At 42.3% G+C, this 22,788-nt stretch overlaps 1 protein-coding gene across 8 annotated transcripts in view; it reads left to right on the forward strand.

Moving 5' to 3' along the window:
- Nucleotides 1–22,788, forward strand: part of PATJ (PATJ crumbs cell polarity complex component) — a 373,944-nt gene that overhangs the window by 273,610 nt on the left and 77,546 nt on the right. For 7 of the 8 annotated variants that reach the window (XM_082687804.1, XM_082687800.1, XM_082687806.1 and 4 more), the window contains 2 exons: nt 3,064–3,156; nt 20,823–20,879. In XM_082687804.1, the coding sequence (XP_082543930.1) occupies nt 3,064–3,156; nt 20,823–20,879 (150 nt within the window). The remainder of the gene's footprint in view (nt 1–3,063; nt 3,157–20,822; nt 20,880–22,788) is intronic. The other variant, XM_082687801.1, reaches the window with a different exon arrangement.

The raw sequence follows: 22,788 nt of genomic DNA on the forward strand, positions 1-22,788 counted from the left end.
ACCTAATGAAATTTTCTGGTTAACCAGTGCTAAAAAGGTTTAAAAATTAGTGGTCTGATAATGATTTTTTTTAAGATTGTGAATCCTGTTTTCTATAAGATTAGTTATCAACACTCAGTGCTGACAAGGAATAAAGAGAGAAGGAAAAAACAAGAGCATCATTTACTTAGGGCCTAGAGCATAGTTAACCAGAACAGCACCTTTGATGTCAGTCTTCCCTAGCTTTGAATCCTGGGTTCACCTCTCACTGGCTAGGCAAGTTCATTTAAAATGTATCCTCTTCCCATGAATGAACTGGAATGACTTGGTACATACTCGTATGAGGTTGTTCTGAAGACTCCACGGAACGAGGGAGAGATAGATAACCTGTCTAAACAAAAAGCTGGAAGCAAATTAATTCACCTGATGTTGCACTGATAGACATTTTGCATGTTAATTTATTAATCTTTAAGGCAATCTACGGGGTAGTATTTTTATTTTTATTTTTTAAAGATTTTATGTATTTATTTGACAGAGATCACAAGTAGGCAGAGAGGTAGGCAGAAAGAGAGAAAGAGAAGGAAGCAGGCTCCCCGCCAAGCAGAGAGCCCGACTCGGGGCTCGATCCCAGGACCCCAGGATCACGACCCGAGCCGAAGGCAGAGGCCTTAACCCACTGAGCCACCTAGGCACCCCTGGGGTAGTATTTTTAATCTGGTACTTTTATCTGTGCTTTTAAAAATAACTGCTCAGACTTAGAACCTTCCTGAAAGTCATATAGTTCTGATTTGCAAGTTGAGATTTGAACCTGATCTGAGCAATTTAACATTCATGCTTCCCCCCCTTAGTTTTGTGGGGGGTTTTTTTTGTTTATTTTTTCGGTTGGTTGGTTTGGGGGGGGTTGTTTGTTTTTAGTAATCTTTACAACCAATGGGGAGTTCAAACTCATGACTCTGAGATCAAGAGTTGCATGCTGTTCCAACTGAGCCAGTGAGGTGCCCCTATGCTACTTTCTCTGTTAGATTTTTTTTTTCTTTTAGATATTTCTTATAGCTCTCCTTTATTTCTTAAACTTGGAATAATACATACAAATTCATCTGTAATCAAACAGTATAGAAATAACTAATGCAACAGTTCCCCATTCTTTAATACTATTCCCCAGAAGTAAGCAATTTAAAAAATTTGTCCTATATGCTGACAAGTATTTTCCTGCATGTGTATCTACATATGTATATATTTGTAATTTTTTCTTTTTTTTTTAAGATGTTATTTATTTATTAGAGAGAGAGAGAGAGAGAGAGATCACAAGTAGGCAGAGAGACAGGCAGAGAGAGAGGAGAAACAGGCTCTCTGCCAAGCAGAGGGCCCGATGCAGGGCTCAATCCCAGGACCCTGAGATCATGACCTGAGCTGGAGGCAGAGGCTTAACCCACTGAGCCACCCAGGCACCCCTTGTAATTTTTTTCTGAAAAATTTTTCAAACCTACATTCTTTCAATGGCATGTAAAAATTTCTCTTTCTCTACATTATCAATATTGGATGTTCTCTTTCTATTCTCTTGTCCATTCATTAGATGAAAGAACACTATATCTTTGCTTCAGTTTGCACTACTTAAATTATAAGGATGAGGTTGAATGTCCCAAGATCAAAACTATTTTCTCTCCAAACAGTTTCACCGTATCTTTAGTAATGCCAAAATGGTGGTGTTTTAACATAAAAATCCAAATAAATACAATGTAGATACTCTGTGTATCATCCTGTTCTCCCTTATGTGCCCTCGGAAAATAAACAAACTTCTGAATTAAGTGTAACATTTAATATGTTACAGTTCAATTGAGGAGATACTGAATGTGTTTTGGAATTTTATTTATTTATTTTAATTTATTCATTTATTTGAGAGAGAGAGAGAACATGCGTGCACACACAAGCTGGGGGAGGGACAGAGGGAGATGATCTCAAGCAGACTCCCCATTGAGCATGGAACCTGACACAAGGCTGACTCCCAGGACCTTGAGATTATGACCTGAGCCAAAATCAAGAGTCTGCCACTTAACCACCACCCAGGAGCCCCTGTTTTGGAATTTTAGTGGGGCTTATTCTTAAAGATGTCTCATTTATATTAAAGAAATATTTTTAGAATTTTGCAGAAAATAACTGTCAAGGAAACAACTGTCCATGCACTGGTTTACCCAGGATTTGTCCAGTGTTTTTCATGCACCAGAGGTAGTGTTAGGTACCTGACGTTTCAGAGATAAACAGGATAAATACAGTGTCTTATCTCAAGTAGTTTAATCTTCATGGAGATAAGCATCTCAGAAAGTTTTGGCCAGAGGGAATTGAAACAGTAAGTAAACGTTTGAGGTCTCAGGTGAAGGCTGCTAAGAATAAGACTGTACTCAGGTCGGTAGATGCAATGGCCCACGTTTTCCATCTCCAACTTTGTCATTCACAGTATCCGCTTCATCTCAAGGCTGGTTTCCTTGGGACTGTGGGATTGCTGCACATGGCAATTTGAGCTTCATGCTTTCTTGCTAATGTGGGAGGTGGGAGGGGGCTTCTTGTGATTCTTCTAAGACAAAGGAGGAAGTGGAGGACCTGCCTGCCTCAGTCTGTGGAGCATGCAACTCTTGAGCTAGGGATTGTGATTTCAGGCCCCACACTAGGTATAGAGATTACATAAAAAGTAAAAATCTTAAAAAAAAAAAAAAAAAACCTTTTCTAGAAGTCTCTTTGTGTCTCATTGAGCAGAACTGGATCCCATACCCACTCCTGACAACAACATTTGGCAAAAAGAGTGGGATTAACCATAAGACAATCAGGCCCAACCTTGGAACAGAGAATAGGGAACAGCTTTGTCTAAGACATATCCGTAAGCTGCAAGGACAGATCTGGGTGGGGGGTGGGTAGGAGGACATTGTGGGGATGGCCTTCTAATGGAAAGGAGGAAGCTAGGAACGGCCACTAGAGAGGAAACAGTATCTACAACAATAATAAAATAAGCTATTGTGGTTGAGTATCTATATAGTTCTGGGCAGTGTGGGTGAAGAAAAACATCTTCATCATTTTCTTCTTAATGTGCCATAGGATCAGAGTGGTACGGAACCTGTTAGCAGTGAGGAAGATGGCAGTCTCGAAGTTGGTATTAAACAATTGCCTGAAAACGAAAGCTCCAAACTGGTGAGAATCCTCCATGTTTTTCATCCAATGTTCTTTTTTAAAGGTGCATCATGTTTATTTTGTACCACCATGGAAAGCATCAACTTGCATTGTATTTACTTCTCTAGAAATCTTGATCTCAGAGCTAGGAGAAGCTTTTCCATGTGGAGTGACCCATTAATTCCAACAAATAGCATATTCTGCTATTTTCTTCATGCCTGAATTGTGCTATTTGGGAAAAAGGAAGCAATTTCTCTTTTAATCTTCTCAGTTTGGCTTCTTTAAGGGTGTAGGTCTATCTTCAATTAGTCCATAAAGGCACAGAAAAAGATGTTAAATTTATTCCACTGATTCTTAGTAAAAAACGGTTAAATTCACCAAGGGGCTCGAGCATTAGAAGAGAGTCAGGTTTGTTTGTTTTAAGTTGTTTATTATTATTATTATTATTATTATTATTATTATTATTATTTTAGTAATCTCTACATCCATCATGGGGCTCGAACTCCCAACACAGAGATCAAGAGTCACATGTTCTTCCAACTGATCCAGCTAGCTGCACCCATGAGAGTTGGTTTTAGAGAACCCTCTCTCCTTATATGTTGTAATGCTTGATATTTTATTTCATATTTATTGAACTTTTACTGTGTATTGGGTGCTGTCCTGCATGCTACATTAATTTCCTCATCCTACAGTGCAGGTAGCGATAACTTTCTTTTACACATGAAGAAACTGAGGGCTTATAATGTTCACTTACTTGCCAGAGGCCACTCACTAGAACATGGTAGACCTGGAGATTCACCCCCGTTCAGTCTGCCTCCCATGCTTTCATTCACAGTCCGTCTTTTTATTTTGCAGCCTTATACTTACAGGGTTAGACTGTACGTTCCAGAAAGAAATGCGGGCTTTTTTCTCTCTATTTCAAAATGTCTTACAAATCTCAAAGAATTATCACTTGGGAGGGTCACCCTGATTTTGTGGCAGCACAGAGTTGTTCATTTTACTTCAAGGAGTTTGAGAAATCATTTATCTTCTTTCAACTTTTAGAAAATATATATTGGGACCGTCTTAAATTCTGTGTCCTAGAAAAGAAACTGATTCTTTCAAGCTGAAGGGAAAGGACATTTCAGCAAAAATGGAAATGACAGTGGGCCACTCCTGGGCAAATTGTAAATGGGACACAAGAACTCTGGCGTCAAAACACTGGGACTAACAGATTATAACCATTGTTCTTAAACAAAATGTTCCAAGGTTACACTGTTCCTTTTCTAAAAGATAAACAGCATATTTGCCCTGGAAGGAGAGTGAGTAACATCAACAAAGTTTGAACTCAAAGCTCCTTCATTTAAAAACACTATTAATGTGGTTGTTTTGGGCACTGTGTCTCCAAGATAGGTTAGGGGAAAGTCTTGTAAAACAACAGGGTTTTGTAAGTAGAGGCCTCCAATGCAGTCACAGAAGAAATGGTAAAAAAAAGGGTGAAAACACTTCCTTGATTGTCAAAAGAGTCTGGTAATCCAAAGAGATTCACCTGAAGGCATAGGCAACCGCCATCCAATACCCACTTACTGTTCCCAAGAAAGCAATGCCAGTGATGGGGCTCCAAATGTCAAGACAATTGAAGGGCCCCACTCTCAGGCACAGGATTTGAAGGGCTGCGGGTCATTTATAGATACTGTTTTATACTGCACTTCACTAAGATGGAAGCCTTCCCTTACCCACTGACTGCTGTCTCTCTTTCTTTTTGCTTGCCCTCCCCTCCTCACCCCCCCTCTCTTTTTAATATTACAGTTCTTACTGTTTCCAGTAAAATCTATATATGGTCTACTTGAGCGAGGAAAGATAGAAAAAATTTAATCAACTTCTATAGATAAATACAAATGGTCTACCATAAAACATTAGTCAAAAGTGTGGTCTTGGGTGAGTTACTTGACCTCACCAACCCGCAGTTTTCTCACCTGAGGAAGAAGAGTAATCAGGATGTTAGGAGGAAACAAATGGACTAAATGGTATAAATCATGTTAGCAGAGTGTAGGGCAAATGGTGTTTAGCAAATTCATTCATTAATTCAACAAATATTTGCTGAATGCCATTATGTTCCAGGCACTAGAGATATAATAGTGAACAAGATGTAGAAAAATGCCTGCTCTCAGGGAGCAGAAGTGGCACAGTTCGTTAAGCATCTGACTCTTGATTTTGGCTCAGGTCATGATCTCAGGGTTGTGAGCTGGAGCCACACAAGAGCCCAACATCAGGCTCCACACTGAGACTTGCTCCTCCCTTTGCCCACCTCACCCACCCCCATAAATAAATATATATATATATATATTTTTAAATGCCTGCTCTCATGGGGACTCTCTTCAGGATGAGTTGGGGGAGGAGCATAGATAATAAATTAGCAAAATATTAGATTGGATCATAAGAAATTGCCTTTTTTGTAGGTAAGAATTTCATATAGTAAACCTGATGTATTGTCTTGTTACAAAGAATTAATAACTGTTAATTGTCACTAGTTATCATGATTATTTCTCTTACAAGATTGGTGCCAGGGTTGCTACTCCATCCTAGGATTGTTGGCCAGTGCATCTTGTCAGAAGACAGCATGTCATCTGTGTGGGTCTTGACTCTTTTCTGTTTACGTCAAGACAGTTGGAAACACTAAGCCGTTAACCCTCTAAAAGTTGCTTCCTTGCTGGGGTCATCTGTCTGTCTCATCAGGCACTATGCTGGCCCCTACAGGAGTGAGCAGGAGAAACACCAGCCTTGCTCTTCAGAAGTTGACCCTCTAGAACCACTGAGGATAACAGAATTTGTATCTGGAAAATCATACATGCAGAAGTATAGTAGAAAGAGAAGAAAAACAACAACACTGTGATGTGTGTGTTCAAAAGTAGAAAGAAGACCATCTCAGTCAGGGATTAAGGAAGGTTTCCTAGAATTGTGGCCTTTAAGGTAAACCTCCAAAGATGAGAAGGCAACTGTCATAGAGATGAGGTTTACCAGCTGAGTCAGTGCGGATGATGGAGTAGCACATGAGTGTTGGGCATTTGTGGGACAACAATGAGCGATATAATTTGAACATTGGACTCACAGAGCTGAAGGTTCTATATGCTGTGAATTATTGATGAACTTATTCATCTTCATGTGGTCAGTGCTCAGTCCATGTCCCAGAAGCCACATGGATATGGGGAGACACAAGGTGCTATCTAGGAGAAACTACTTCAGAGAGCTATTAAGTTCTTCGAGACTTTCTGTTTCCAGAGCTAAGACTAAGTCATGGGTCAGCATATTCCAGGACTGTTTCCACTGTTCAGTCATGGTTGGCTTTGGTCCACATCTCAGTAGTCCCCAGATTTCACAGCTGAATGGTTTATAGTAACTTCAGAAGGTATTGGGTTTTTCTCAAATATTTTTAAAGGGTGAATAACTTGTTTTTAGACAACTGATCAGATGATGGTTTGTGAAACATAGGTTTCAATTGTGAGAGACTGGAGGCAGGGAAGTGTCTGGAGTCTATTTCAGAAGTCTAGGTGAGAGCCTGTTAAAACTATTTTTTAAGCCTTTTGAAAGGCACTTTTAAAAAGCTATCTGCACAGAGCTTTGCAATTTGTAAAACAAAGTGTCATTATCTCATTAGCTTAATGTTTTAATATCTAAATTTTTTCTAAAATGATACTTTGTGATCTTACTCAATTTTATCCCCAAATAACCCTGTGTAAAAAGTAGAGCGGGAATTATTTATCCCAGATTTACAGATGAGACCTTAATCTGCTTAGCGAAGGATCACAAAAAAACGGGAAATTGGAAGAGCTGGGTCTCATCCTGAAGGGGCTTTGACTCCTCGGTATCTTGACATAGAAGGTCATGAATCCCTGAAGTATTATCTTAATCTTTTGGATATCAACCTATTTTTTAAAAAAGATTTTGCTTATTTGAGAGAGAAAGTGAGAGTGAGGGGGAGCATGAGGTGGGGAGTGGGGAGAGGTGGATGGAGAGGGAGAAGCAGACTCCCCACCAAGCAGGGAGCCTGACGTGGGGCTCGATTCCAGGACCCTGAGACTGTGACTGAGCCGAAGTTAAGCACTTAACCGACTGAGCCATCCGGGCACCTCTCAGCCTATGTTTTTATCATGTTGAGAGTATCTGCATTTATATAATATATTCTTTTGGAGCAGTATAACTAAATTATCAAGAGTACAGAATTGGAGCCATACTACTTGGATTCAAATCCTGATTCTGCCATTGACTACCGATAAAATCTTAGGCACGAGGGACGCCTGAGTGGCTCAGTTAAAAAAAAATCTTAGGCACGGAACCTTTCTGTGCCTCAGTTTCTGCATTTGTGAAATCGCAGAAAGGAACCACAGTTGTGAGACCTGAGGAGGGCCAGCTATCCAGTACTATGCAGAACCATGCCAGAGAGCACTAGAGTCACTGTACGAGGGTGAGTCACTATTATTAACCATGATGCTGTTATTCCAATTAAAACATTTAGTATTAGCCGCATAAGGATTAGCTGTTGTGAGTGAAGCATTAAGGTGTAACTTAGAAAACTGAAGTGAATTGTTCAGCCCGAAAAATCCAAATGCTGATCATAATAGGCAGTGTGTATTGAATGCCTACGTGCTAGACATTATTCTAAGCTCATTTACGTAACAGTCCTATGAGGTTAGTACTTGTATTATCCCCATTTAAGAGATGAGAAAACTGAGGCACTGAGACACTAAATAATCACCCAGTGCGGGGGAGGGGGCTGGTTGGCTTAGTTGGTTGAGCATGCAGACTCTTGGTTTCCGCTCACGTCGTGATCTCAGGGTCCTGGGATCGAGCTCTGCACCAGGGGCTCCACGCTCACAGGGGAGTCTGCTCGAAGAGTCTCTCCCTCTGCCTCTCTCCTCCTCAAATAAATAAATCTTAAATAAAATATATTATGGGTCCTGCTTTACTGACAAGGTCCTAAGGCTATGAGGTGGCTAGTATGTTCCTAAGGTCTCGCAGCAGGTAGGTGGGATGGCTGGGACTCAAAGACAGTTATTTTTGCTTGGAAATCCTGTCTTCCCATTGTGTGGTTCACATAGACAACACTTCTAGAATATCAAAAATACGACTGTGTGGTCTGTTTGCTTGAACAACAAATACTAATCGAGTGTGGCTTGCAGTTTGCAGAAGATTCAGTGATGAGCAGAACTGTTAGAGCTTCTTAAAGAGCTTGAGGTGTCTGAGGACAAGTGTTCCCATCAGCTTGCCATCTCTAGAAGTTCAGCGGCTAATGGGAAGAAAGGAGCCAGGGAAGGAAGAGGAGATAGGTACTGTTTTCTTCTAAGTAGCTAACCTCTGTTCTTGCTGCCTCCTTTGGATCTCTAACCCTGTTGGATATTGGGATTTTCTGCCTTGAAATAAAACCAGCTTACTTTTTCTTCTGTTCTTGTCTGACTTCGTCTTCATGCTATTCTAGATATTAATAGCCAATAAAATCATTTTTTTTCCTTTTCTTTTCTTTTTTTTTTTTTTTAAAGATTTATTTATTTATTTATTTGACAGAGAGAAATCACAAGTAGATGGAGAGGCAGGCAGAGAGAGAGAGGGAAGCAGGCTCCCGCTGAGCAAAGAGCCCGACGCGGGACTCGATCCCAGGACCCTGAGATCATGACCCGAGCCGAAGGCAGTGGCTTAACCCACTGAGCCACCCAGGCGCCCCACCAATAAAATCATTTTAAAGCAACTAGCTCACAACAAAATAATAAAAAGACAAATAACTCAGTTTAAAAAAATGGGTGAGGGGGTGCCTGAGTGGCTCAGTTGGTTAAGTGACTGTCTTTGGCTCAGGTCATGATCCTGGAATCCCAGGATCGAGGCCCACATTGGGCTCCCCGCTAAGCGGGAATCTGCTTCTCCCTCTGACCTCTCCCCTCTTGTGCCCTCTCTCTCAAATAAATAAATAAAATTTTTTTTTTAAAAAGTGGATAAGGGGGGGCACCTGGGTGGCTCAGTGGGTTAAGCCTCTGCCTTTGGCTCAGGTCATGATCCCAGGGTCTTGGGATCGAGTCCCGAATCGGGCTCCTTGCTCGGCAGGGAGCCTGCTTCCCCCTCTCTCTCTGCCTGCCACTCTTCCTCCTTGTGTACTCACTCTCTCTCTCTCTCTGACAAACAAATAAATAAAATCTTAAACACACACACACACACACAATGAAATACATTTTACACCTACTAGGAGGACCGTACTCAGAAAGACAGATAATAGCAAGTGCTGGCAAGGATGGGGAGTGATTGGAACTCTCATACATCGCTAGTGAGAATATCAAGTAGCATTGCCAGTTGAGAAAACCGTTTGCAGTTCTTCACAATATGAAGCATATTTATATCATCATATCGTAATTTTGCTCCTAGGTGTACACCCAAGAGGAATGAAAGAAAACCAATCCACACAAAAACTTGTACACTAGTGTTCATAGCAGCATTTTTCATAAGAGCCCCAAAATGGAAACAGCCTAAATGTCTCCCAACTGAGTAAATGAAATGTGGTACATTATGCAGTGGAATATGAGCAGTAGGAGATCATGAAGCTCTGATACATGATGCTGCGGCCACATGGTGCGTGTGTGAAATGTCAAGAGGAGACATGTGGACAGAGACAGACAATAGATCAGCGGTTGCCTGTGGCTGGGGGTGTGGGCAGGGAACGGGAGTGACCCTGATGGGTACAGGGTTTCTTTCTGAGGTTATGAAAAGGTTCTAAACTTAGATTGTGATGATATTTGTACAACTCTGCGAAATCCATAGTATTGTATATTTGAGATGGGGGGCATTTTGTGGTATGTTAATTATATCTCAATAAAGATACTCTTAAAAAACAGGAGCAGTGGGGCACCTGGGTGGCTCAGTGGGTTAAGCCTCTACCTTCGGTTCAGGTCATGATCTCAGGGTCCTGCGATCGAGCCCTGCGTCGGGCTCTCTGCTCAGCAGGGAGCCTGCTTCCCCCTCTCTCTCTGCCTGCCTCTCTGCCTACTTGTGATCTCTGTGTCAAATAAACAAATAAAATCTTTAAGAAAAAAAAAGGGAGCAATATGAGAGAGAAGTAAAAATATAGATAATCCACAAAGTGAAATCAAATGAGCAATGCTGAGGTAACCTCTAGAAACAGATTCGGTTAAATAAGTATATAGTCTTTCCACCATTTGGGATATTTTACCAGTGTTCAATAATCCCTGGTAGAAAAGGCCCAGATTGTTTGTCCATTAGATTAGAGCCTGACTTTATTTTATAAATTCTCGCAGTCTGCCTGTTAATTGCATTCTGCACTGGAGCTGCCACGTGGTGACTAGCTTGGACCGGGGCCAGGCTGGACACCGCCTGACGAGCTGAAAGTTCATTGTAGCAATGGGCGTCCACAAGAGACGCCAACAGCTGTCTGTCCTCATACTCTGTGTAAAGGTTTTAATAAACAGCAAGGAAATACAAGTTCCACAGAAGACTGCCAGTAAATTACCTTTCTTGCCCTCAGTATGCAAACCTTCTGCTATATGTATTTTTTAAAACTTCCTCTGAACGCAGGTTTAGAGCTATTTAAATGGCAACAGTTGACTCTCCGGGTCTTGAGAACCAGCATTATCCCAGGACTTGGTCAGCAGCCCAAGAGAAACCTGCAAGGAAATGCCCCCAACAGATGTGCTCAGCGTTCTTTCCCCAGTTCTTTTTTTTATATATTTATTTATTTATTTATTTATTTGACAGAGAGATCACAAGTAGGCAGAGAGGCAGGCAGAGAGGGGGGAAACAGGCTCCCCACTGAGCAGAGAGCCTGATGGGGGGCTCAATCCCAGGACCCTGAGATCATGACCTGAGCTAAAGGCAGAGGCTCAACCCACTGAGCCACCCAGGCACCCCATCTTTCCCCAATTCTTGAAACTGCTTCGCATCAATATAGTCTTTGTGCCTGTGTGTCCAGTGGCCCTTGTCATCACAGATCTGATACAGCAGCCTTAATAACATTTTAGATTTCTCAAAAGTTTTCAAAATGTTTAGATTTCTTTTTCCAGCTTTATGCAGTGTATTTTTACTATTGTCTTTCATTATGGAATATTTCCAATCCTTAGGGCAAGAGTAGAAAAATGAGAGTATTTCAGTGAGCTCAGGGTGGCATTCAACCTGTGGGTTCTTTGTGGAGATTTGGAAATGTACGGGGTAGCAAGATGCCTGAGGAAGCACGAGTCGCTTCTGAATTCACTATCACTAACTTCAATGAGCCATGACATGGAAATTCACGCCGTAACTGGCCATGCATTGGACCATTTCAGTCTCCACCAGCTACAATAGCAACATTTGAGGAACACTTTTTCCTCTCCACTTGCTTTGCTTGATCCATACAAAATTTTCAAACATAGCTATTGAAAAATCAGTGTTGAGTGTTATAGATACTACCCATGTCTCCAAGTGGCATGATAGTACTCGCTCTCTCAGATGAAAAGGCTATCAGGTGCAAATTGTGGGCTCAGAAATCTGAACAGGCTTAACGCTCACCCCTGCTGTTCACTAGGAAAAGCGCCTTATCCTGTCTGCAGTCTTCATCCAGAAACAGAGGAGGAGAAGGTCCACCTCTCTGTTGTGAGGACGGAGTGTGATTTTATACATGAAATGCTTAGCATGGTGCTTGACGTGCAGTGAGGACTCAGTAAATCTAGGTGTTGCTAGCACCAGATTGTGCCTATAAAAAGTCTACGTGTGCCAGGACCCTCATTACTCAGTACACGTTTCCTGAGAACCTGGGATGGGTCAGGCTGTAGGAATGTGACGATAAATAAGACCTCTTTCATCCACGAGCACAGCACGTTCGGTCTGATGGGGAGGTCACAATCTGGCTGTCAGAGATGGATCCAGACCTTACTTCCCCTCCACGGTGCTTTCTTAAGATGTTTGATTTTATAAATCAGGAGATATTCACATAAAAATCCTGGTTTCGCTTTTCTCCTGAAAAAAGACCGGCATGCCAAGCCACCCCATAAATCATTTATGCACTTCACGTTTTTTTCCGTCCCTACTTTCCCAGCATTCCCCCACCCCAGCCTGCTTCCCGCATCCCCATCACCTGTAAACACCTGACTCCACATCCCGGGTCTGATACTGCAGATGGAGCTGTGGCCATTCAGGCCGAATGGCAGGAGGCAAAAGCCACAAAGTAGGCAGGGGCTGGATGGTGGAAAGCTTCGTGGACCAAGGGAAAACCTCTGGACTGGTTTTTAACCAGTGAGATGGTGAGGAATGAGATGATGAAGAAATGAGCCATGTGAAAAGACCCTTCTGAATGCCCTGTGAAAAATCCCTTAGAAAACATCAAAGCTTAAAGGCAGGGAGAGAGTTAAAAAGTTGTTAGAGTAACTGAGATGAAGGTTGATGGAGGAGGATAGGGACCAAGACTGACTTCTGTGCATCGTGGCAGCTGACTGGCTGGGTGGTGGGTGCTGCTACTGAGATAAGAAAGCTAGGAGGAAGAGCGTATTTGTGGGGAAGGGTGCATAAAGTGGACTGGGTCTAAGACAACAGGTTTGAGAGGGCTGTTCAGCCCAAAGGCAGTCAAATTCAGTGATTTTTTAAAGATGCCTTTCAGGGATGCCTGGGTGGCTCAGTTGGTTAAGCAGCTGCCTTTGGCTCAGGTCATGATCCCAGCATCCTCGGATCGAGTCCCACATCGGGCTCCTTGCTCGTCAGGGAGCCTGCTTCTCCCTCTGCCTCTGCGTGCCATTCTATGTGCTCGCTCGCTCTCCCCCTCTCTCTCTCTGACAAATAAATAAAATCTTAAAAAAAAAATAAAAATAAAAAATAAAGATGCCTTTCAGACACAGATTGTCTCCTGCTGATCTGGGTCCTTGGCCTCCCACTCTAGAGCATGCGGATACACTAGAAAAGGACAGTCTTTCCCTGGATCAGCCCCACCAACTCCTCCCCGACCTGAGGCCTACATTAGCTGAAATCCTATCAGCAAGAGCTCCCCAGCACCTTCCTGTGCCCCTCTGCAGTCTTGGCCACACTGGGAATTACTTAGGTAAAGCTGGATGCCAGTCCTGCCTGTGACACTTATTGAGTCTTTTTGTGCCTCAGTTTCCTTCCCAATCAAATGAGGACAGTAATGGGCTCAATCTCCTATAAAATATAAATGAATACACTTAGAGTGATGCCTTTGGGAGCACACAGGAAATGCCGTGGAAGCGTTAGCTGCCATTAATTTCACGAGATCCTTCTGGTGTATGGAATTTCAGATTTCCGTGTAAGAAGGAAACTATTATTTAATGGCTACTGATTATGTACTTGTCACTTAGTAGGCACTTTCAAAATAGTACCTCATTTATTCTGACAAAAACAGTAGTAATCATAATCATCCTCACAGATGAACTTTTATAGAGCATTAACTGTCTGTTAGGATCTGAACAGAGTGCTTGTCTCCATCCTCCCCATCATGAAAGCATTATTATTACCATCTCCATTTTGCAGATGAGTGGCCGGAGTATTCCAGAAGTTAATTCACTTGCCCAGGGGCTTAGGGGCAGTAAATGTCACAAGAAGGATTCAAAGACTTAGATGTTGGACTCATATGCCAGTCAGGCCACTCTGCCTCTCCAAGAGATCATTGACGTTAACCTATAAAGAAACAGGTTTGGAGAAGTCTAGTTTGTCATAACCTATAAGTAGAGAAATTTGGATGTAAGCCACTATGTGACCCCAAAGTCCAAGCTTTCTCCTCTCTTCAGGTAATACTAAAGAGTTAGACCATGCAATCTGTGCGTCTCCATTGATGTGTGGGAAATACGAAAAATAACCACACGGAGAGTTACAGGTCCATAATCGAAGGAGCGAGACTGATACAAAGCGAAGGTCAAGGAAAGCTTTATTTCTCGCCAAGCATGGAGAATCAAACTGACCATTCGGGGCCGCCTCTTATAGAGAGAGCGACCCCTCCCAGCCTCACAGATGAACTTTTATAGAGCAAAGGCCATGTAGTTGATCCTGGCCACACACAGGTGACCAATGAGATTGCAACACACAGAGAAAGCTGCACAGTCATGCTAAGTCACACAGGGGTGGCCAATTGAATTACAGTTCACCCCATAGTAGCTATTTGAATGAGCCTATCACCTTGGTCAGAACTGGTGCCCAAAAGGCGGGGGCCCACACTCCTTGGTACCTAGGGAGACAGTATGGGCGCCCCACTGATTGGATGTCTCCACCTGGCCAGACTCATCCCTGCATTTGGGCTCTGTTATTTCCACCTGACCTGACTCGCCCTTGTATTTGGGCTCTGTTACCAGGGACTGGTCGACCACATTTTACTGGTTTCCCGACTTGCTTTTTTTTTTTTTTTTTTTTTTTTAATTTATTTATTTGACAAAGAGAGAGAGATCACAAGTAGGCAAAGAGGCAGGCAGAGAGAGTGGGGGAAGCAGGCTCCCCGCTGAGCAGAGAGCCGGATGTGGGGCTCGATCCCAGGACCCTGAGATCATGACCTGAGGCGAAGGCAGAGGCTTAACCCAGGCGCGCCCCCAGCTTGCATGTTCGGGGTGGGGGGGCAGTTGGGGAGGGCCCAGGGTCAGTTTAAGTTTTACTGCATAAATAACAAAATCATGGTTTAATCGGATAGAATTGCTCTGGCTAAATAGGCCCTTACAGAGAGTTCTTCATAAAGCAAATCTATTCAATCTCAAGGACTGCCCTTTAAAACTGTGCCGTACCTAAATTTTTAGTGTAAAAATGGCTCTTCCTGTGTGACATTATGGTAATGATACAGGATAGTAATTGGGAGGAGAGGACTTGAATAGGTTGCACCCTCTGAGATCACTGATACTTGACCCTTTCTTGACTTACAACATGGCAAATTCATATGCTCCAACCTATATTTCTTTGGTGTTCTTTAGTGGGGGTAGGGGTGTCTCTACAATCCTGACATTCTTTTTGAAAATTTTCTAGTTTGTGAAATCCCAAAGTCTGAAACCATCTGTTTTGCAAGTGATTCAATCAAAGCATGCAAGGAAAGAGATTATTAGTAAAAGCTGACTTTGGTTTTGAACCTGAATAAGTAGGAGGCTGATACTGTTTCTAATTTTTAAAACAATGACATGAAAAAAATGAGAAAAACCATATTTGTAGAGGAAGATAATGAGTTCAGTGTAGAATTTTAATTTATTTTTTTTAAGTTATATTTATTTATTTGAGAGAGAAAAGGAGAGCACACGTGGAGGGAGGGGCAGAGGAAGAAGCAGACTCCCCTTGCTGAGCAGAGAGCTTGATGTGGGGCTCAATCCCAGGACCCTGGGATCTTGACCTGATCTGAAGGCAGACACTCAACTGACTGAGCCACCCAGCCTCCCCTAGAATTTTAACTTTCTTTTTTCCTTCTTAAGATTTTATTTATTGCGAGAGTGAGCATGAGAAAGGGGGAGAGCCAGAGGAAGAGCAGATTCCCCACTGAGCAAGGAGCCCAATGTAGGGTTCAATACTGGGACTTCAGGACCTGACCTGAGCTGAAGACAATCGCTTAACCAACTGAGCCACCCAGGCACCCTAGAAGTTTAACGTTTTTTTTCTTTTTTTTTTTAAGATTTTATTTATTTATTTGACAGAGATGACAAGTAGGCAGAGAGGCAGTCAGAGAGAGGAGGAAGCAGGCTCTCCGCGGAGCAGAGAGCCCGATGTGGGGCTCCATCCCAGGACCCTGGGATCATGACCTGAGCCAAAGGCAGAGGTTTTAACCCACTGAGCCACCCAGGTGCCCCTAGAAGTTTAACTTTTAAGGGAGTAATATGCCATGTGATTTCTGGTACAGGTTCATTTTATCAATTTTTATATTTTATTTTGCTTTAAAAAATCTTAAATGAAGTATAATTGACATTAGTTTGTCAATTTTGCTACTGGGCTTGGTTAAAAATTATTCCTAAGTGTTTTTAAAGTGCTGGCATCCAAGTTTGGAAAAATAGGTTAAAATGTGTTTCTGATGATTACAGGTCTTAATTCCAGGCTAGAATTCTCAGATGTATATCCTGCTCACTTTTAAACAGCTGGACCGTGTACTTAAAATCCATTTTTATCCCCAACGTGTAGTCCATCAAGAACTGCAGGATTTCTTGTTCAGCTAGGGGAGCAGATGTCACTGTGCGAACCTTATTCTCTGTTTCAGATCCTCTATGAAAACTGCATCTATAACAATAGCCTAGGAACTCCCTTGTAAGAAGCCAGAGACAATGTGTCTGAGTCAGCACCGGCCTCTCTTCTGTGACAGTATGCAAATTGCCAATGGCCAAGTTCAAGTGCGTTCATAGGAGGCATTTTTCACAGCTCATTGTACTTTATATCTTGTATTTCTGAAAAATCACTTGAGATTTGCCTACATGATAAATTCCCCTTTCCTGGTCATAAAAAAGACAGTAAATTTACAGCGAGGTCTGTTCCCTTCATGAGAGTCACAGGAGGAAAGCTCTTGGCTTTTTCCTCCATTCTCTCTGCCTGTGCATCATAAATGAAGAAGATAATATAGAGACGCGAGGGTAGCAGGTAAAGGTAACCTCATGAACTCAGAGACAGCACATTTTTAACACAAATAGAGGTGCACATTTTTAACACAAATTCCCATCTTTGACGTCTGCTAGCTTGCTTTCACTCCCAACCCCTTTAACTGGTCTCCTGCAAAGACTTGTTACGTGAAATTCAACTTGCCTGGAAGGAAGCTATTGCTTATTAGATTTTTTAAACTGAGAAAATAATCTAACAGTCATAATTATTAGCCCTAAGGACCCCGCGAAGGAAAAGGATGCATTGGCAGAGCCCCGAACTCAGACCTTCTTACCTGTTGTGTGCAGCTCACACATTGTTCTTTGAGCCTGTGAAGTTTTCACTTCTCTGGAGAAGTCTTGTCAACATGATTTTTAAGGTCCTGTAATCTAAAACCCATATTGTATATCTTACCTTTCTAAGGGAGCAGAAAGTAAGCACGTTTAGTAGGGAAGGCCTCTTCTGTCCCAGACGCTACACCAGCCACAGGACGTACCAATAAGTGTCACAGGCAGGACTGGCATCCAGCTTTACCTAAGTAATTCCTAGTGCAGCCAAGACTGCAGAGGGGCACAGGAAGGTGCTGGGGAGCTCTTGCTGATAGTATTTCAGCTAATGTAGGCCTCAGGTCGGGGAGGAGTTGGTGGGGCTGATCCAGGCAAAGGCTGTCCTTTTCTAGTGTATCCGCATGCTCCAGAGGGAAAGGCCTAGGACTCAGATCAGCAGGAGACAATCTGTGTCTGACAGGTATCTTTTAAAAATCACTGAGTCTATTTTATTTTTTATTATAATAAAAAAAGGGGGGGGGACACAAAACCACAGGCTAAATATTAGAAATACTTTGAAGCTTCAATTTCGTTAATGACAAATTTAAATAACATTATATATTATAATAAACATCTATAATGGAATAGTAAAAAAAAAAAAAAAAAAAATCAGAGTCTGACTATCTTTAGGCTGAGCAGCCTTCCCAAGTTTGCTTTCTTTGCTTGGTTCTCTTCCTTCATCTTTGCCTGGCTTACCTTCTGGCTTGACCCCTGTGAGTTTGTTATCCTGATAGATCTTTTCTAGGCTCTACCTCATATTAATCAGTAGTCTCTTGATCGCAGGTGATAAAACCTCATCTTGACCTTACAGACAAAGGGAGATTTACTGATAAGCTACAGGCCCTTTTTACAGTACAGCAGGAAAAGCAAAGTTGACAGCTTCAGGGATCGTTGGAACTTGAATCCTGGTGCCCCATAGGTGTCTGGATGTGTCTTTGACTCTCTATGTCTGTAGACTTGCTTTCTTAGTTTAGTGGGAATGTGGCCATCGAAAATTCCGAAGCTTCTGGGCCAGAAAGGGGCTGACTCTCTTTCCTTGGGTCCGTGTTGGGAAATGCACAGGATGTTCTTAGGTGGTTCAGATGTCTACCCTTGGACCAATTGCTGTGGCTGGACAGACAGGACATGTGGATTGCCCAAGTTTGGGATAGAAGTTCACCAGCTCTGATGATTATAAACTGGACATCCCTGTTATTATCTATTATATAGAATATTCCCAGTGTTGCTTTTTATATCCACTGCTTGAAAGCTCCTTCTCTTGATCAGAGGAACTTGCTTGGCTCTCAAAGCATTTTCTTTCAGGAGCTTATAGTACTGTGCTGATGATTACAATATAATGCACATAGAACATGTTCTGTTGGGTTTGTTCCACAAAATAATATGATCTTTTCACCCTCCTTCCTCAGCCTTCTTATTTAGGGGTCTCCTGTGCAAAGTTGGCACCTTAGACTGTCCCAGAACCTCAGCTTTGAAGGCACTAAGAACTCCCTCAGTGCAGTAGTTGGAAGAGGAGCAAGTTCTAAATTTATGTTTAAACAAAACACGGAAGAAAGTGACGTACCCTAGGTCACTGGGGTGGTTAGTGCCACGAATTTTTTTTCGGCTGCCCAAGCTCAAAATAAGCCGGCATGACTCGTTCTGATTTAATGTTGTATCTAAAAATGGAATCACCATGTTGAGGCTGGCTCCTAAGACTCTCATGTGTGTCCCTGGGAGGAGGTGAACAGCACATTGCCTTTCCCTTGTGGTTCATCCTCGGTTAAGAGCAGGAGCTCTGCAGCGCAATGCATCTGGTTAAGTTCTGGTTCAGCATATGCTCGCTCCAGCGTTTGCAGTTTGGATAATAGCCCTTACCCCACGGTTCTGTTGTGCACATCGGCCTCTGAAATAGGGATGGTGTGTAGGTCAGTAATTGGCAGTTAGTGCTCAGTAAGTTTTAGCTGTCATCATCATCATCATGCACTGGCCCCATCTCTGGGCCCAGAGGCTTAAGGGTAATCAGTATAAGAAATGGGACAGGGGACACCTGGGGGCTCAGTCGGGTAAGCATCTGCCTTTGACTCAGGTCATGAACTCAGGGTCCTAGGATCGAGCCCCACATCGGGCTCCCTGCTCAGCGAGGAGCCTGCTTCCTCCCCTCTCTCTCTCTGCCTCCCTCTCTACTTGTGATCTCTCTCTGTCAAACAAATAAATAAAATCTTTAAAAAAAAAAAAGATAAAACACAGTGTTGCATAAATTGTGAGAAAATAACTTGGTGGTGCTATGGAAGGGGCATTGCCCAGGGGCTCCGGGAAGAATTATGCATGAAGGAACTTGTAAACTCATAGCTTATAATCTGTTTTGGAGCACAGTTGGTGGGGGGGTTGTTAGGAGGAGTTCTCCAATGTTGGTCCCATATGGGAGAAATTGAGAGATAATCTGTATTTAAATGAGAAAGAGCTTTGGTCCTAAAAAAATAAGTGGGCAGATAAGGGAAATCACAATCCTCCCGGGGACCTAGGGGGCAGGCTCAGGATATTATGTGCTGGGGTTCTCAGGTGTTCTCAGGTGTAAACCAATAGGGAATTGATGAGACAGGATGGGACTGTAACCTAATCGAGCGATAATGAATGGCTGGACAGGACCTGATCACTATCTATTGTATTGTTACAAATCTGATGGGAGCCCTTTGGATTAACTAGTTCGGTATGTTCGAAGAAGAAACCAGGGAGAGGGTAGGGGATATCAGATAGTACTCCAGCATCCCCCAAAGGAGAAAGTGTCTGTCCATGTAATTATTTTCACTAGCTCTATAGTAGAGTTAAGAATGTGGGTGTATCAGAGCTGGATTCCATTTACTATCATCATTAACATCTTTATTACATATTTGTTGTTTGCCAGGTACCATGCTAAGTGCTGTCCATATATTGCCTTGTTTAATCCTCACAATATCCCTAGAGCATAACAACCTTTATTTTTTCCCATTTTATAAACGAGACTGAGTGAGGCTTGGAGATGTCAGGAAATCTGCTCAGGTTGCAGAACTCTTAAGTCGAGGAACTAGGATCACAAACAAGTCACTATACAAGTCACACCTCTCGTCATCTTCAGATAGCTTACCTACCTGCAGTCTGTATATTAGACCTGCCAGCTGGTGTCTTTCAGACATTTACCATGGGCTACAGTAAGCCCATCCTTTCTGCTATCCCAGTCAGTCTGTCTCCATGTTCCCTGCCTAGTCCAAGTCCAAATGCAGGAGTTCATGCCTGAGAGTAAACCATCAGATGATAATTTCCCCTGTGACTTTGCCTGAAAAGAAGGATGGGATATGGTGGGAGGCAGACCTAAGAATTCTGGTCGATGTTTTGGTCTCAGGAAACCACCCTTTAGGTATGCACTGGTTTCCTGTGTGTTTTGGCAGTTTACTTCTCTCTAAAACCTGGACTCTGCACATTTCTGTGGGATTCAGGACTAACTTAATTTAACTCTGTATCCTCCAGTGTCTTTGGTGACTTTCAGGGGAAAAAGTTCTAATATCAGAGTTCAAACCCTGAAAGAACTAAATATTCAGCACAAATACAAATTTAGAGGTTACTAGAATGGCAAAAGAAGAAAAAACTCTAGCTGAAGTGACCATCAGTGGGTATCTGATAAGTTTAAACCCTGATAGCTCTGAAAGGGCTGAAAAGAAACATTTGGACATGGCAAGGCTGCATTTATTAACAAGACTTTGTTCAGATGGATGAACAAACTGGTGCTTTGGTCATTTTTGTAGCCCCGTGATGTTTGCTACAGTTGGAGAATGCATTTGAGCCCTGAAATGCCTGTAACTGGCTGTATCTTTTCTATTTCAGGAGGACATCTCCCAGGTGGCTGGTCAGCAAAAGGCACCGGAGTGTCCAACGGACAATGTACGTAATTTCCACCTTAGGTTCTGCTCTGTTGGGATGGTATGCATTATAAATGGGTTCCAGAAAGAAAGGAAGTGATTGCAATGAAACTTGCTGGGAGGTTATGGTGTGTCTTAGAATTGGAGGTCAGCCCACAGCCATATCATTGATTCTAGGCAAGGTGTGTGGAAATAGTCTTTGTGCCTTTTCCTGGGCCAGTACTCTGAGCAGGTGTTTAAAAGTGAGCCATCCCTACAAACACATCTATACGTAAATTCTGAGAGTGCCATGTCTTAATGTCATTAATAAAAATCTTAAGTGGGAGAATTTGTAGTTCTATAAAAATGCAAATACAGTAACTTTGGTGTTCCTTGCATTTTGAATTCACTTCTCTTAAAAAAAAAAACTATAAATTTCTGTCTGTCAAATTTTTGTACTTTTGTTGGTATTGAGTTTTTTCTTTTTAAAATCTTGATTCTTATTTCTGTGTGCTAGGTGATACGTTCATACTACTAAAATTTACATTATTACTGTATTAGCTGTCATTATATTTAAGGAGCTAGAGCTTACATGGTATTTCAAACACTGCCAGAGAAAATAAATTTGTAAAGTCTCCAAACTTACATACTAAAAACCCAAGTAAAAATGAGTAGGTATAGGAGTGCCTGGGTGGCTCCGTCCATTGAGCATCCAACTCTTGATTTTGGCTCAGGTCATCATTTCAGGTTATGAAATCAAGCCTTGCATTGAGCTCCACGCTCAGTGGGGAGGCTGCTTGAGACTCTCCCTTGCCCCCCACTTGCTCACGTGCTCTCTCTCTAAAATAAAATTTTTTAAAAAAATGAGTAGGTGTGGGGATGCCTGGCTGGGTCAGTAGCTCTAGCAGAGAACCAGCCTGAGGTCAGTGGGCAACACCTGCTGTGAGCCTGGGTCAGCTCATTATGAAGAACTTCCAACCCCTTGAGCTGTTCCAAACCACCCACTTGGTTTTTAATCAGCAGCTGGCTGGTCATTTATTATCAAAAGACATGAAGACATTGATAGCTATTATCAGTTGAAATCTTGAGCTTTTCTGGCATAGTGATAGGTATATTTATGTTCTTCTCTCTTTGATCTTTTCAACAAGCTCGTAAAGTTTAGAAATACCACTACCAGTTTACAGATGGGGAAGTTTACGCGTAAGGAGGCGATGTGACTCTCCTTTGGCCACACGACTAGTCAGCACTAGCAAGCTCAACAATTCATATATTCTTCGAATGGTGATTTTTGTTTTGCATCATAAATGAACTGTAGATTCCTTCCCCAGAAAAACACTGATAAACATAATTTTGGTACAACACAGGATTTTTTGTAATTCCCAAAATTTTGTAATTGCCTTTTGTGGGTCTCTTGGAAACCCTGGGTAAAGAACCCATGGTTTAACTTTAAGCAGTAACTCTCAAAACAAAACTTGCCTGGGCTCCACCTAGGTCCTGATTTACTTAGTCCCTGACAATTTCTGTTATGAAGACAGCATTTGAGAACCACTGGTTTAGTTAGGTTAGATAACCTAGAACGTCCATTCCCACTCATGTTTGAATAGAAGCTATTAAACAGCCAATCCAACCTTTCCTTTCTTTCATTCTTAGTAGTTTGGGTTTGTGCCAATTGAAGAGTCACAGGACCACACGTCCCATCCATCACCACACCCACCAACAAGAGGTCAGCCTCTAAAAATAGATGTTGGATGTTTCACTTGGTTTCTGTGGACTGTTTCCTTACTTTTTAATTGAGTTCAATCCTATCACTATCTGTTGGAAACATATCATGCACAATGCAGTGGGATGCTACCCAGATCTGGGATATAATGATTAGCACAAACATTACTGATTTAAAAATCATATGATTCTGGGGCCCCTGGGTAGCTCAGCCAATTAGGTGTCCTACTCTT

The sequence above is a fragment of the Mustela nivalis genome (assembly GCF_964662115.1).
Source record: "Mustela nivalis genome assembly, chromosome: 10".
NCBI classification, from domain to species: domain Eukaryota; kingdom Metazoa; phylum Chordata; class Mammalia; order Carnivora; family Mustelidae; genus Mustela; species Mustela nivalis.